This window comes from Asparagus officinalis, chromosome 5, assembly GCF_001876935.1.
Source record: "Asparagus officinalis chromosome 5, Aspof.V1, whole genome shotgun sequence".
NCBI lineage: Eukaryota > Viridiplantae > Streptophyta > Magnoliopsida > Asparagales > Asparagaceae > Asparagus > Asparagus officinalis.
In genome coordinates this window covers 39,429,082-39,443,337 of record NC_033798.1, presented here as the reverse complement: position 1 = coordinate 39,443,337, position 14,256 = coordinate 39,429,082, and the positions used below count along the sequence as shown (strand labels likewise).

The 14,256-nt window shown below is 36.0% G+C and overlaps 1 protein-coding gene across 2 annotated transcripts; it reads right to left on the bottom strand.

Moving 5' to 3' along the window:
• LOC109842797 (uncharacterized WD repeat-containing protein C2A9.03-like) lies at positions 684–13,072 on the bottom strand. 2 transcript variants are annotated; one of them, XM_020411684.1, is made up of 10 exons: positions 12,843–13,072; positions 10,905–11,072; positions 10,505–10,672; positions 10,339–10,425; positions 7,853–7,987; positions 7,218–7,328; positions 5,429–5,520; positions 5,245–5,350; positions 1,369–1,455; positions 684–1,273 (listed from the first exon to the last, which is right to left on the bottom strand). In XM_020411684.1, exons 2-10 carry the CDS (start codon positions 11,043–11,045, stop codon positions 860–862), a joined length of 1,341 nt encoding a protein of 446 aa, XP_020267273.1. In that variant the 5' UTR covers positions 11,046–11,072; positions 12,843–13,072; the 3' UTR covers positions 684–859. The 2 variants fall into 2 exon arrangements, with proteins under 2 accessions (XP_020267273.1, XP_020267272.1); XM_020411683.1 differs by having other exon boundaries at positions 10,905–11,061; positions 12,843–13,071.

The window sequence follows — 14,256 nt, the reverse complement described above, 5'->3', positions numbered from 1 at the left end:
GCAAGTCTTCTAGTCCTTTCTTTTTGCCTTTTTTTGCAAAGTACAGATATATTTTGACTTTCTTTGACAATCTTTGGTGCTTATTTCCCTACAAAATATTACACTAATCCTAGGAAATTTTAAGCCTATCTTGCCTAAGGGACGTATCCTATTAGGTGTTGTTTGGCAACAGGTTAACTTAGGGGTTAATAAGACTTAACCCTTTTTTAACCTGTAAAATAAATTATACAAAGGTTAAAGATAACCCTTGATAATTTGCTAAATGCAAAAATACAAAATATATAAAAGTTAAGCTAACCTCTCTAGAAGGATTAATTAACCTTTTAAAATGAGGGATTTACTAATACTTCTATTTAGAAAAATTTAGAATTGTTCCTCTATTTATAAAGAAAATAGTCAAAATCCTCATTTTTCCTAAACATTAAAACTGATCATAAATGCTAAAATAAAACTTGTTTAACATGTTAATAATTTTGTCTTTCATATTATCGAATAAACTAACTACATCAATTCTTCTCCTTATTCTCTTCCTTAACCCTCTGCCAACATGGCCTTAGGTATTTATTTCCTTCTCAATTATAATAAACCAAAGACCCATGCTATAGTCCATAAATCCCAAAAAGTTCCTGCAACTTGAGCTTAACCTATAACCAACAAACACATGCAAAACAAGAACAATGCCATGAACGAAGTAAAACTCTTCCACGATGTATATCCGAACATATTTCTTCGGCACAATGATTGCTACAGAATTCTTCCATTCGCCTCATATGTGCTGTCCTAAAACGATAATTTTACATCTCTTCCCTTTATACACATCAACATCAAGTCTCCAAACTTTATTTCAAGAATCATGACCTCAAATTAGTGAATCCAAGTAAGAACAGTTCCTCTTTCGATTATACTGCAAGAGACTCCCGTAAGTCCGGTCCCATACACCAACGAATAAAGACTCAGTATCCGGACTGAAGGATATCCCTGAAATCTCTCCAAAGAAATCCAATTCTTGCTGCTGCTGATACCCACTACTGACATCAAATATGTGCACAAAATCAGCAGGCTCTGCCATTGCCATAAACCGACCATCTGATGAGTATCGGATTGATCGAATAGCTCCAAGGTTTCCTCTCAAGACTGCGAGAGATTTCGAGAGGTTACGGATGTCCCAGACTCTGCATGTCTTGTCTTGGTTACCCGTTGCAAATGTACAGCCATCAGGACTCCATGCCGATGCAAAGGAGTAGTCCATATGGCCATGCAAATCTTGGATGTTCTGTAGTAAGAGTAAGTGTAAGTGCTTTTTTTTCTTTTTTCCTTATTATTATTATTATTATTATTTTGGAGGTAAGTTTGTTTTGCAGATATTACCTTTCCAGTATGAGCATCAACCAGGATTCCCTCAGGATTGTCACCCACAATGACGAGATTCTTGCCATCAGGGCTCAGGGATGAGTGCTGTAATGAACATAAAGTGGAGTCAACAGATCAGATATGAGAAAATACAAATTTCATCCAAGTGTTCCCTACTGAATGCTCAGAATACATACTAGATTTTGGTGAACTTTTACAACAAAATCTGGTTCATGTATACTCATATATGCCATGACAAGGATTGCAAATGATTAGGAGATGGGTCAGGAACCAAATAAAGTCCAATACAAACATTGCAACATTCCGGTCGATGCCCATCCAAAAATCACACATTCACATCACACAGAATCTAACCCAATCCTCTTCCCAGGCTTCCAGCATAGTAAAGACCAATGGTGAATCAGGTTAAGCCGGATGAAGAGAGCAGAAACAATAATATTTAAGTCATGAACTGATTCATGCTCCAATACAACATATTTATGAATATTTGATAGGAAAGGAGAATACTGAAATAAGAATTACACATATCATAGCATCCATGCACAGCAGCTGCTTATATTATGATGCCGTATCCGTTTCACACATGGCCACTTATTTGAGCATTAGAGATGTGTCACGCACTAAAATGTGTCTTAAACCATACAATAGATGTTTTAATTTAGAACCCTCATACACTCCTTGGACATTTACCACACTTTCATCAACGTTGTTGCTCACATTACATGTTTTGAGATTTTTAGTTACTTTCAGTGTTTCATTTATATGCTAGAGCCTATAGTGGAAAATACTATCAAGAAGATGACTTGTATAAAACTATTATAAGCTTAGACATGTTTAGCTATTCTATATAAACTTCAAGAGCCAATATCTTGTTTTTGCAAGGTCATATAAAATGTAAGGTAGATGTAAACTTTAATATACAAACATGTTTTGTATTACTACAAACAATTGTTTAAGATCTTGGGTGCATGAACATGTGTATCACTGTATCTATTCATGTGGTGGTAGCACTACTACTACTACAGTAGTAGGTGCGTGTATGTGGTGATTATGTGTGCTTTTTTTTTTGGTTTTTTTTTTTGGGGGTTGGGGGGGGGGGGGGGGGGGGTTGTTGGGGGGGGGGGAAATAGTTTTGTTATTTGTTTGCCTAACTATTCGGTCATATTCAATTCGATAGTTCATTTAACAGTTAACAAATAGTTTTTAGTACTCAGTTTATAAACAAATACAAATTAACCAAAATGCATATTCAATTCGTTTGATTATAAATATTCATTAAAGTTTTATCCCTCACAATTTTATTATTATATATATGGTATTATGTTTTTGACCCATTTACATTATATAATTTAAGATTTACATTGAATTTGACAAATTTAAAGAGCAAATATAAGTTTTTAAACCAAATTTCTTTACTAAATAAAAAATATCTTTTTAATAATATAGTTTTCATAGTCATAAACTCTAAATTATTAATCAAATAAATATATAGTAAATATTTATCAATATTCAAAAACTATTTGCATTCAAATATTAGTTCGATGAAAATCAGAGAATGATATTCAAATTCTTCAAGAATTTTAAACAAATACAAATATAAAAACAAAGGTATTCAATTTAATTTGTTTCCGCCCACCTATATTACTTGGGTATGTCTAATCTGAAGCGTAGTTGTACTCGACATGTTCCCGTACCCATACTCCTTGGACACTCCTTGCATATATGCACACTTTTATTTGGGCGCATACTCAATTATGCAATTTATGTTTTAATTTAAAATATTTGTCATACATTTCTTGGACATATATCCTACACATGTTTTAATTTAAAACGCTTGTCATGAACTTTTTGAACATATATCCTACACATCATATCCACTTCTTCAAACTCATTGGACATAGGTCATGTTTTGAATTATGGTTTCGAATGGTCAATTGGTGTCTAGTCCAAAAACTATTGATTTTCCAATTTATAATCCACATAATAAAAGTAGCATAAAAATGTTATAGGAATTTTAATTCTCATCCTTGTTCCCATATATTATTAATTCTAATATAAAATATATATGTATATAAATATTTACATAGACGTGTCCCATATACGTACCCATACCGGCAATGTTTTAAATGTCGGATATCGGGTTCATGTCGGACGGCTGAAATCCATGTCGGATAGCGAAAATCGGGGATATATCGGGGGACATGGACTAAATATCGGATTGCCATATCGGGTGGTGCGCATATGTATAATATCATGTCCTAAATGTAATCTAAACATTTTTAAATTCAATATAAGCATACTTTATAAATTCTCGAGGCGACGCCAGCGATGGGTGGATTCCGACGTCGCAGGGAGGTAGTGCCAGCGACGGGACGTCGCAGGGAGGCAGTATCGGGGCTCTTCTTCTTTGTTTGCTCGGGGTCCTTTAGATGAGCCGCTAACCACCATCTTCCCTTTATCCTGACGACGAGATACCCTACCGTCCTCGGGTTCGGTTGGGATTCGAATTTCGGGACACAACGGGAGATGGATGACGGAGGGCCGAGATTGAGGTGGGGAAGGGCGTTGTCGTTCACTAAAAGAGTGATGGGTTCCCAAGTCCGCTGTAGCCCTAATTTCTCTTTTTTTCTATCGGGTTCGTAAGAAACCTTTAAACATGAGAACGGATCAAACGGGTTTGGATTTTTATCATTAAACTCAAACCCGATAACAAAAAACAGATCTAAAAAAAGGACCATATCGGCCGATTTTTTAAAGCTGAAAAATCGGCCGCTATGCCCGATATGGCCCCGATATTTCTAATTTGGCCCTGAAAACCGACATATGAGTTGAAAACACCCATGTCATGTCGCTCAAGCCCTCAAACCGACATGTCAGCCGACATTTAAAACCTTGCATACCGATATCCATATCCGTACCCACACCCATGCAACATAGCCACCCACACTAGTAACGTTGATGTGACATAGTGTTCTTGTGTTCCTATGTCTTGCTTCTAGAGGAATTACCCTACCCCACGTATCCATGTATACCCCTGTTTTGTTCCATGTTCATGTGAACATGATGGCAACTACTTAATGATATTTCATATGATGAGGACATATATCAAGTATAGTATTTAACTTAGAAGTTGCCTAGAAGAGCTGAACAGAGAAAAGTAAACGAATAAAAAGCTTATTCATTGTCGTTTTCTTTTATAATTTTTTTTCCTTCTATTGTGTTATGAATGTGTTATATAAGGTAGATGGGTTGTTTCTGCTACAGTTGCTGTTGTTGGTGATGATGTAGATGCTGTATAAAAGCACATTAATGTAGGTTGGCTTGGGATTGGACTAGGTAGGAACAGAAAATAAGGAGATACTCGTTAGTCACATATTTCAACCAACTGAACAAGGTGGTTTAAGGTTGGAGTTGGCTTGAACCCCAGTTGCAGCTTGTTATGAATTTAATTTTATTCACAGAGGCATGTGTAATCACAATTTTATTCATTATTCCATGCGACAGCCCTTAGCCATCCTCCAAGTATTTTAGTTATGAAAGAACTATATTAAATGTTCTTTCCAAGCATTTTACTCAAGGTCATCCTGTCTACTGAGAAGCTCATCCCATCCAACAGGGTTGAGTTGTATACACTCGGCTTCCCTCCAACCAAACTTCCAGTCCAGTTTGGAATATAACTGAAGGAATAACAGCAGGCATACCATTGCAATTCTTTTCGTTCTCCTTCAATACTTTCAGAATTCATAAGTTATTTACCAGCAGTTTTTAATAATTAACATTAGTATCCCTTTGTAACTACAAATTGCACACATATCATATAATCTCTGCGTTACAAAAACTATGCGGAACAAGGAATAGAGATTGATGCCTTACATTCACTGGCCACGGGTACCGAAAATGCTTAGATATCTGAAACTTCTCCACATCAAAGTCTCTGACACCACAATCATTATTCGATGCCATGAAATGAAGAGCCCCACTGGATTGATAACAATCTGAATTAGCACATGCAATATTTTAAAACACTAAAAAACTTAATAGGATAAACATCATGTACCTGGAACTGTTGTAAATATCTACAGCATTAGTGATTGCATTGTCATCATAAGTTGTCCGGCAACAGAAGCTAATTCCAGGTCGATCCAAATACTGTAATTTCCAATCACAACTATAAATCATCACTCACATAATCAGTCAAGAAAATTTAACTCATTCATGTTCCTTGTCAGATTTATTATTTTAGAGCTAACAGCATTTATACATAGTATCTGCCTATTTGGAATTCGATGTACAATGTGACAAATTTTGGTATTGCAGAAAAACAGCATGGTTATATTTTTTTTTCTCAAGGATTAAACAGGAGATGCATCTCAATAACAGCACAAAGCATGTTTCACATATATATACTTTTAACAATTTTCAAATGCAAATTTTGTTTTCTTGAGGATTAAACAGAAGATGCATCTCAATAACAGCACAAAGCCTGTTTCACATATATCCTTTAACAATTTTCAAATGCAAACTAGCAACGTCAGATTGTATGATTGTCACTCCATGCTTGGCCACAAATGCAAACATCATGGTTATATTATTTTTCTCAAGGATTAAACAGGAGATGCATCTCCATAACAGCACAAAGCATGTTTCACATATATACTTTTAACAATTTTCAAATGCAAATTTTGTTTTCTCGAGGATTAAACAGAAGATGCATCTCAATAACAGCACAAAGCCTGTTTCACATATATCCTTTAACAATTTTCAAATGCAAACTAGCGACGTCAGATTGTATGATTGTCACTCCGTGCTTGGCCACATAGCCACTATGCATAAGAAGTCTAAGGATCTATAGCTTCCAAGAATGCAACAGAAGGTCAATATCGTCTTTAATGAGCTCATTATGGTAGGAAACTTACTTTTTCCAAGAGGGATAATCAAATTTTCTTCATAGTAAAGCAAATAAACCACTTGTTTAATTTTCAATATGGGACTAAACAATTTTTTTTCTAGCTTTCGTAATATACTACCTATTTCTAGTACTCTCCCTCGAGGTGGAGCATGTATTTTTCAATCAAGCCCAACTTGTCACATGAAAGCAAAAAATAACAAAAAAAACAAACAAAAACAAAAACAAACAAAAACAAAAACAAAACGCAAAAAAAAGCTAGATAGTGCTTTAGTGAAATTATCATAAATTTCATCATGTGAACTAGCAAAAGAAGTGACAATCTTATTGGTCTTGCAGCAAGCGTCTTGCTCCTGATCCTAAGCAATTTTATCAGCAACAACATCAGTCGAAGGTTTATCATAAGAAATTGATTGACAGAAGTAATCAATAAAAATCTGGAGGCCGCCAAGATCACAAATAGTTTTGGTCTCATATATGAAGATAGGATATCTAAAGACAAGTACGTTTCAGACATAAAGACAAAATATTAGGACTTCAAATATGGAGACAGTTAGCAAGAAGGAAGAAGTTTAAGTTAGAAATAAAAACCTTGAAGGTTACAAAGCCATTGAAGGAAAGAGCAGAGATGGTGCTAGGGTTGAAAGCTTCTCTCAATGACCCCAAGTTTTAGGCTTAAGAAAACAGGTTTTGTAGGACTAAGGTTTTTGTCTCTGATAGTACGTTATATTGGAAAAGTGGCGTATCTCCAAGACTCCAAAGAGGGATAGCCAGGATCTGGTTGTCTATAATTACACAATTTTCAACGGACTAAACAACTTTCTCCAATTTCCAAGCATACAAGCTACTCTTTTAAAAGAAAAGTTTTAAATGTGCCACTAAGTTGTTATCCGTAAGAGTCTGCACAAATATGTGATGGAATCTGATTAAAGGAATTGACCTTGCATATAAGTTCTCCTTGGAATCCACCAGCTACAAGCAACTTATCCTTAACTGCCAGCGTACTAACTTGAGTGTGTGAAAACCCTTCTAATAGACTTCCTGGATGTTTCTGCATCAAATTAAATGAGATATAAGATTAATCATATATTACAGTGGGTTAATTGGGGATAGACCCCCTATAGTATCACCCACTTGCGGATAGACCCTCTATAGATCCATGGGATCCATGGGTGCAGATAGACCCCTTGTACTATTTACCGAAAGTGCGGATAGACCCCATTATTGAACTTTTTTAACTCTTTTAAGCATCAAAAAGGTTAGCAACTTGCAGTCTACCAGTACCAATAGAAATATAGGAGGTCTATCTGCACCAATAGAAGTACAGAGGTCTATCCATCCCTATAGAACTTTTCTTTAATCATTTAAAAGTTGAAAATCGCTAGGGGGGTCTATCCGCACAATTAGAGCAACACAAGTTCTATTCACAATTAGACGATGCTACAGGGGGTCTGTCCACAATTAACCCATTCCCTTATGAAGAATGACGGCAGAAAAAAAATCATGTCTTTGGCAAGGAAAGAAAAATTTGAATTCCAGAAGATGTATCACTCAACAACAAAACAGAATGTTCACCTCACATGGTGCCACATGCCCTGAAACATCCAGAACTTTGGACTTCTCACAAGTCAATGCAGACCAATGTATAGCAGAGTAGTGTGACATAAGGTATACATCATGTTTTGATGTAGCCCAGACTAAATTCCTTAACTGCAAAAAAAAATCATGAAAAATCAGTTTACAGAAAACCAGATGCTACTTCAGAAAAAATACCATAGAAAGTTGCAAATCTTAAAAATTTCTATGGTCTATGAGCACACTAACCAAAGAAAATATTTGAAGACCTTAAGTTGGCTTAATATCATTAGCAGTAATATAATCGTCCTATGGTTGAGCTGAAAAAAAAACCCAATAGCAGCAATATGTTGTGTACTATAGTCTCATTTCTGCAAATATTACATAGAATATAACAGAAGCAAATTCAAGAAGCAGTGCATTCCAGCACCAATCAAGTGCTCGGTGCCTCACACGTGCCAATAGGAGAGAAATAATCAATATTCTTCCATCCAACTGTTCTTTTCAAGGTTCTAAAACATGGTTTCATTATGCGTATAGTGATATCAGGTAGCAATGATCAGATTATGTGGTGATTAATCGGATTATGTGGGTTATGCGTTTTTGAAATTTTTCATATGTATATTACTTATCATATATAAAAATATAATGATTCATGAAAAATATAAAACATTCCAACCAAAATACTAACAATAACAACCAAGCTATTTGAATCAAAGTTGTTATACACTTAAAAAGTACAACTACTAAAAGTTCATAAGCTAAAGCACTCACATAAGTTATAACACTTTCCTAGAATACTAATAAAACTCCTCGCTGGTGTTCCTCATCATCTTCGTAGTGCTCGGTGGCAAAAAGCATAGTGAGGGACGGTGACAGGCAGCATTTACACTTCATGGCATTTGGAGGTGGTGGTCAGCGACCAGTGGAGAGGAGTTTGTGCGGAGGAGACTAGGTTTAGGGTTTTAAAACAATTTTTAAGGGGATCCTTTGAGGCATGGATCGAGAGACTTCAGGGTAATTAACTGCGGTTCAGGTCATGTATATTATACGCCAGCATAGTTTCATTATGTGGGCGTATACTCTTTAACCGCTTGATTATGCGGTTTGACCACATAATCAAACCGCTTAATTGAGCGGGTTTCAGTTATCCAACATGTTTTGGTATGGGGTAGGAGTTCTCGACCAGATAGAGCATGTTTTTGAACACTGGTTCTTTGCCCAGAAGATTGAGGATGCTAGACTTGTTTAAATCCAATACCAGCTAACGTGGTTGCAGATATAGCAAACATTGGTTTAATACAGATACCAGACAGAAATTAGAGCAAAACTAGAACTGCTAGCTCACACATAGGAAAGTATGGAAGGTTTTAATGTGCTACTGCAAACCCATACTTCCCAGCTCTGCTAGTTTCAAGTCCTTCACAGTGCCTATCAACTATTTCACTGAATGCTCCTCCAAAATGCAGAAAAATATAAGGCACTCTTAGGGCAATTTCACGAGTGGGCTTCCCTGACAATAACAGCATACTATGCATCGCAGTCACTTTGCAGGTACCACAAGACGCTGTTGCTTCTTCACATAATAATACAACCCCCTCACCTAACAGGAAAATTGGCAATCAAATGTGCAACTACTTGGAAGCTGAAAGTAATGGTGTTCAAGCACCGTTGTCTGATTCAAAAAATGAAATCACCAACTGACTTTCTGTGAAAATACTCAAGCACTTCGATAACTTGAATGCATTATGAATAAAAATTATGATATCTACTCGCTTGCAATCCCAACATTGTATCCACCTATGGGCCTCTTGAGAGAGGGAACATTTCGTGTAATGCTGCAGTTATTATATTTCAATATGATTTTGACTTGTTTTTATGGACATGGGTTAGGATTTACAACGTTTTCCTTCACGTTCACAGTTCAGACTCAGTAGCGAAGAAATAGTGGCAAGAGGAGAAGAAAGAGGGGTCAAGAAATATATGAGGCCTCGCTCTCCAGAAAACACAACTTCAAACTCTCATCAATCATTCACTAAACTTATATCAGCTATTCCATTAAAAATACTGTTTGAAAAAGCTTTAGGAGGCATGCTTCGAAGCATTTTGAAGGGAAATAGTACTGAAGTGAAAAAAAAAGTAACTGTCCGCCGAGGCATAAGTTCTTTTACTTGAAGCATAATTAAATGTGAACTTTGCACCCGGTGAAGCGCATTTCATATGAAGGGCATGCTAGAGGCAGAAGTTTTAAAAAGCAGGAGGCAACAAGACACCACAAAGGTGGCTTTAGGTTCTAGGAACACCCCTAGTGCCTAGATCCGCACAGCGTCTGAATAATGAATTAAAAAGGTTGTGCCCCTGGTCAAGATAGAATAGACATAATAGTAACACACAATCCAAAAATAATATGTGCGCTGCATTCAAAAACATGACCAAAAAATTTGGACTTCATCAAAATGTAACTAGAACCAAACACTTTTTTCAACCTGAAAATGGAGGATAGTTGATTTAACAGATCTTGTGTTCCGCCAAAACTCATAATAGTTTCCTCCCTTCCTGGATGGCTTGCATACCTATACACAAGACAATGCAGGTAGCACATTTCTAGACAACAAAATCAAGATACATCTGAAACTTGTTTAACTAGAATACCTTAGCAGAAACTTCCCCGGAGTTAGGAACATTCTCATAATTCTTGTATTGCTCTAGTCTAGTCTGTCTGTACTTATCCCTTGTGATACTTAATCTATCCCAGGGTATGCCTTGTATGTCCTTTCCTTTTCTGGCTTCTGAAGCTGAAGTGTCTGTTACTCTATCATACTGCATAAGATGTGGAAACTTTTTTCAGTACCTCATATGGTTATAATTACATCAAAAATAGAAGTGAATTCAACTTCATTAAACATACAAATAGAAGGGGTGTATGCACTAGCAGTTAACAGTACATGTTCTTATTAGAATTTCACCAAAGGAAAGTAAGCAGGAAAGGGAAGAAGTGAAATGGGGAATAGAATTACACAAAATGAGAAGACTATTTAAGGAGGTGGAATACCAATTGGGAATTTTCTTCCTCGTCAGAATCTGAATACTCCATCAGTCTCCCATGAAAGTCTTCATCCATGTCATCCTCCATCTCATTCATGTCATAATAATCTGCCATTTCATCGATGTCTTCCCCCTGATTATGAGACATATCTCAATGTAGAGACCTGCAATTTAACTTCAGCAACCATGTTTTGGCAGTTGAGGAGCTTAAGAGTCTTACAAGAACTGTCTGCCATGAATTGCTTAGCAACTAACTATCCCGCAGCATTGTATTAAAGATCAACTATAAACAAGAAGTTCAAAGAATAATAAAACCGTATATTGCAGGCAAAGGACAATCTTAAATCCCTAGGGGAAAGCCTTAGTGTTGGTGAGAAATCTACCACCTTCTATGTTGTATGGAATGAGGTACTATATAACACGCATGCACACACGCACACACATATTATAGAGATGAATAATGTACATGAGATCAATAATTTTCCATTAACATGCAATGAGCATTCAAATTCTTATAAATTTTGTGTGATTCTTTTATATATGCAGACTATAAGTTGGAAAAACACTCATTTTTTTACTCGATATGCAAAGGTCCCTTTAAAACCATAGTTATGAACGGCATATAGGCCAAAAGTAACAGAAAATGGATGTGAAGTGTAGGATATACATCCAAGAAGGTTGCGATTACTAAACAATGTATTGTGAAGTTGGGTACACGTCTAATGAAATGTATGCATATATTCAAGGGATATCATGTACGGATACAGGTCTAGCTACAGGAAGTGTCAGGTACAGCTATGGCATCACGATTAAAAAAACACATACAACGTAGATCACCATGAAGGCATGAAACATGGAAAGCCAGACACCAGGCAACGGAAAAGCCTTGATAAGAATTGGTTGAGAAGGATCTTAAAACCAACAATAAGGAATTGGAAAAAAGGCTTAACAGCTCTCGTTATGCTATAAATATGAACTTAAGATTAGATGAATCAATTATAATGGTTCATGACAGCACGCTAATAAGCAACCATACAGAAGCAGGATCAACAAAAAGGAATGGTAAATTTTAATATCCCGATTACTAACAACAGTAACTGGTAAGAGAAGCTCATGCAGTACATGTTATGTTCCACTAGATGTGTGTTCTCTCATGCTTTGTATCCACTCAACACAGAGTTTTAGGGTGTGTTTGGCAATATGTTAAAAACTGGACCAGGAATGATCCTGGCCCAGCTTCTAGTTTGGAAGGGGGGCTGGTCCAAACTAGAACCAGTTTAATGAGCCCTTTTTGGCCTATAAAAACTTGGACAGCATTGGCCCAAGTTTTTGCCAACAAAGAAGCATCTAAAACTAGGCCAGGCACACAGTTTTAACAGATTGCCAAACAGGCCCTTAGTATACATGACTACACTTACATTTGTAATTCGTAATTTTACAATATCATGCAATCATCATAAGGATAAAATATAAATAAATAATCAGCGACAGGCTACATTAAGAGATGATTCCAGGCCAAAGGGTTTGTTGACTATGATCCAACTTTTCTCATCGAGTATGAGCTTTTACTATCAATAACTATCACCGAAATAGATTCTATCATGGTTTCCATCTCCATATATACCTGAAGAATCAGTAAAACAGCCTCCCACAACAACGAACAAGTAACAAAATTTTCAGGAAAAGTTAAAAAGATCCAACTTTCAATACTACGAATTGATCCCAATAATTATAAAGACAAGCATGTATATCGTCTTAATTCCGATCGAAATACTTTTGTCCAAAATTCGTACATCAGATCGCACTCCAAAACCCTAGAATCTCAAACTCAATTCCACAAGCACAGCAAAAACTTTGAGAACCTTAGATCTAGACAACAAACCAATGATAAACCATAGCCCCAGATTCAAACCTAAAAATTTAGTCACGATCACAAAATATTTACCTTTTTGGAGATCGAAAAGCTTCAGATCTCGATCGAAGTCAGAATCAGCATCAAGCCCAAGGGCAAGGAATCCACAAATCGGACCCTCTACTAATCGAATTCAAAAAAAAACTTTAAAACAAAAGGTCAGCAGTCATCAATTTGAGGTTTAGGGAATTTTTTTTTATCTTTTTCGATTTTTTAATTTTAATTTTTTTAACACACCGAAGGCGCTCGTCCGACCACGAAATGCAAGAAGAAAAGGACAGGTATAGTGGAAGTATTCGGTGAGTGATTTACGATAGCGACCACAGTTTTTGGTGAAACCACAAGAATACCAGAATTGTGTCGTCGGCAACTAGAGAGGAGGTCACGTGGGGAATACGTGTATTTGTGTGATTTTTGCGCCTAATTTCACTTATACACTCTATAGTTTCGCCTTCTTTGTACTTATGTACCCTTACTTATTTTCGGTTGCATTTAGATGTCAGGAAGCTTTTAAAATGTAATACCGTCTTTTAAGCAAAAGTGAAAACTTTCTCTTAGAATTTTTCTTTAGATACTCACATGCTAATTTTAATACATTTTTACCTCTTAATATTTGCTAAATTTGTTGATTAATCTATCGAAATCCTATTTTAAAATATAATTATTGTCGGTTTATAATTAGAATTATAGTACTTTTACAATAAATATAATAAAAATTAATAGTTAAAAAGCTCTAAAATTAGCATGTGAGTCACATGAGAATTTTCAGAGAAAGAATTTCACATTTGCATAACTGTGCATATTAAATTAAAACACTTTAGTGTATATAAATGCAACAAAAAATAAGTGAGGGTATATGAGTAGGGGGAAGTATAGGGTATGTAAGTGCAATTAAGTCTTTTTGCTTCCCCTCATCTTTTTTAGGGTATGACTAGTGGAAAGTGAGTGTATTGCACATGGTCAAATATCTTAGGGGTAACCAGAGCATTTTTAGTGTTTTCATTCTTTTCCAAATTTGAAAAGAAATGCATCTAGGCATAGTTTTTAGGAAAAATTTTGAAAACAGACACATTTACAAAAATATTAGCAAAAAATGACATGTTCTGAAAATATTCGTCAAAACCAACCTAGTTTCAGCCGTCGGGCTAAAACTAGGTCGGTTTTGATGGAAAAAAACTATGGAAATTCACGGGACTTGAAGTCCTGTGAAGTTTAGTAATCATTTAATTAAGATGTGTAACTTTACGGGACTTCAAGTCCCGTGAAGTTTCATAGTTGAAAAAAACTCCACGGGACTTGAAGTCCCGTGAATTTTTTTAGATAATTTCCAGGCTAAAACCCCAGGCCACTGTGTTTCTCCATCTCTGCTCCATCATCACCTCGCTTGGTCTCAGGAGTGGTCAAAGCTCGCTTCCCCCCCATTTTCTAGATCTTTAATCATGATGGC

What these genes read in the sequence shown, in the direction of transcription:
- LOC109842797 (XM_020411684.1), bottom strand. Translation starts at nt 11,045, where the DNA reads ATGTCTCATAATCAGGGGGAAGACATCGATGAAATGGCAGATTATTAT. An exon ending in AGGAAGAAAATTCCCAATTG is followed by an intron (nt 10,673 to 10,904) that starts GTATTCCACCTC and finishes CATCTTATGCAG; the next exon opens with TATGATAGAGTAACAGACAC. An exon ending in TTGATGCTCATACTGGAAAG is followed by an intron (nt 1,274 to 1,368) that starts GTAATATCTGCA and finishes CTCTTACTACAG; the next exon opens with AACATCCAAGATTTGCATGG.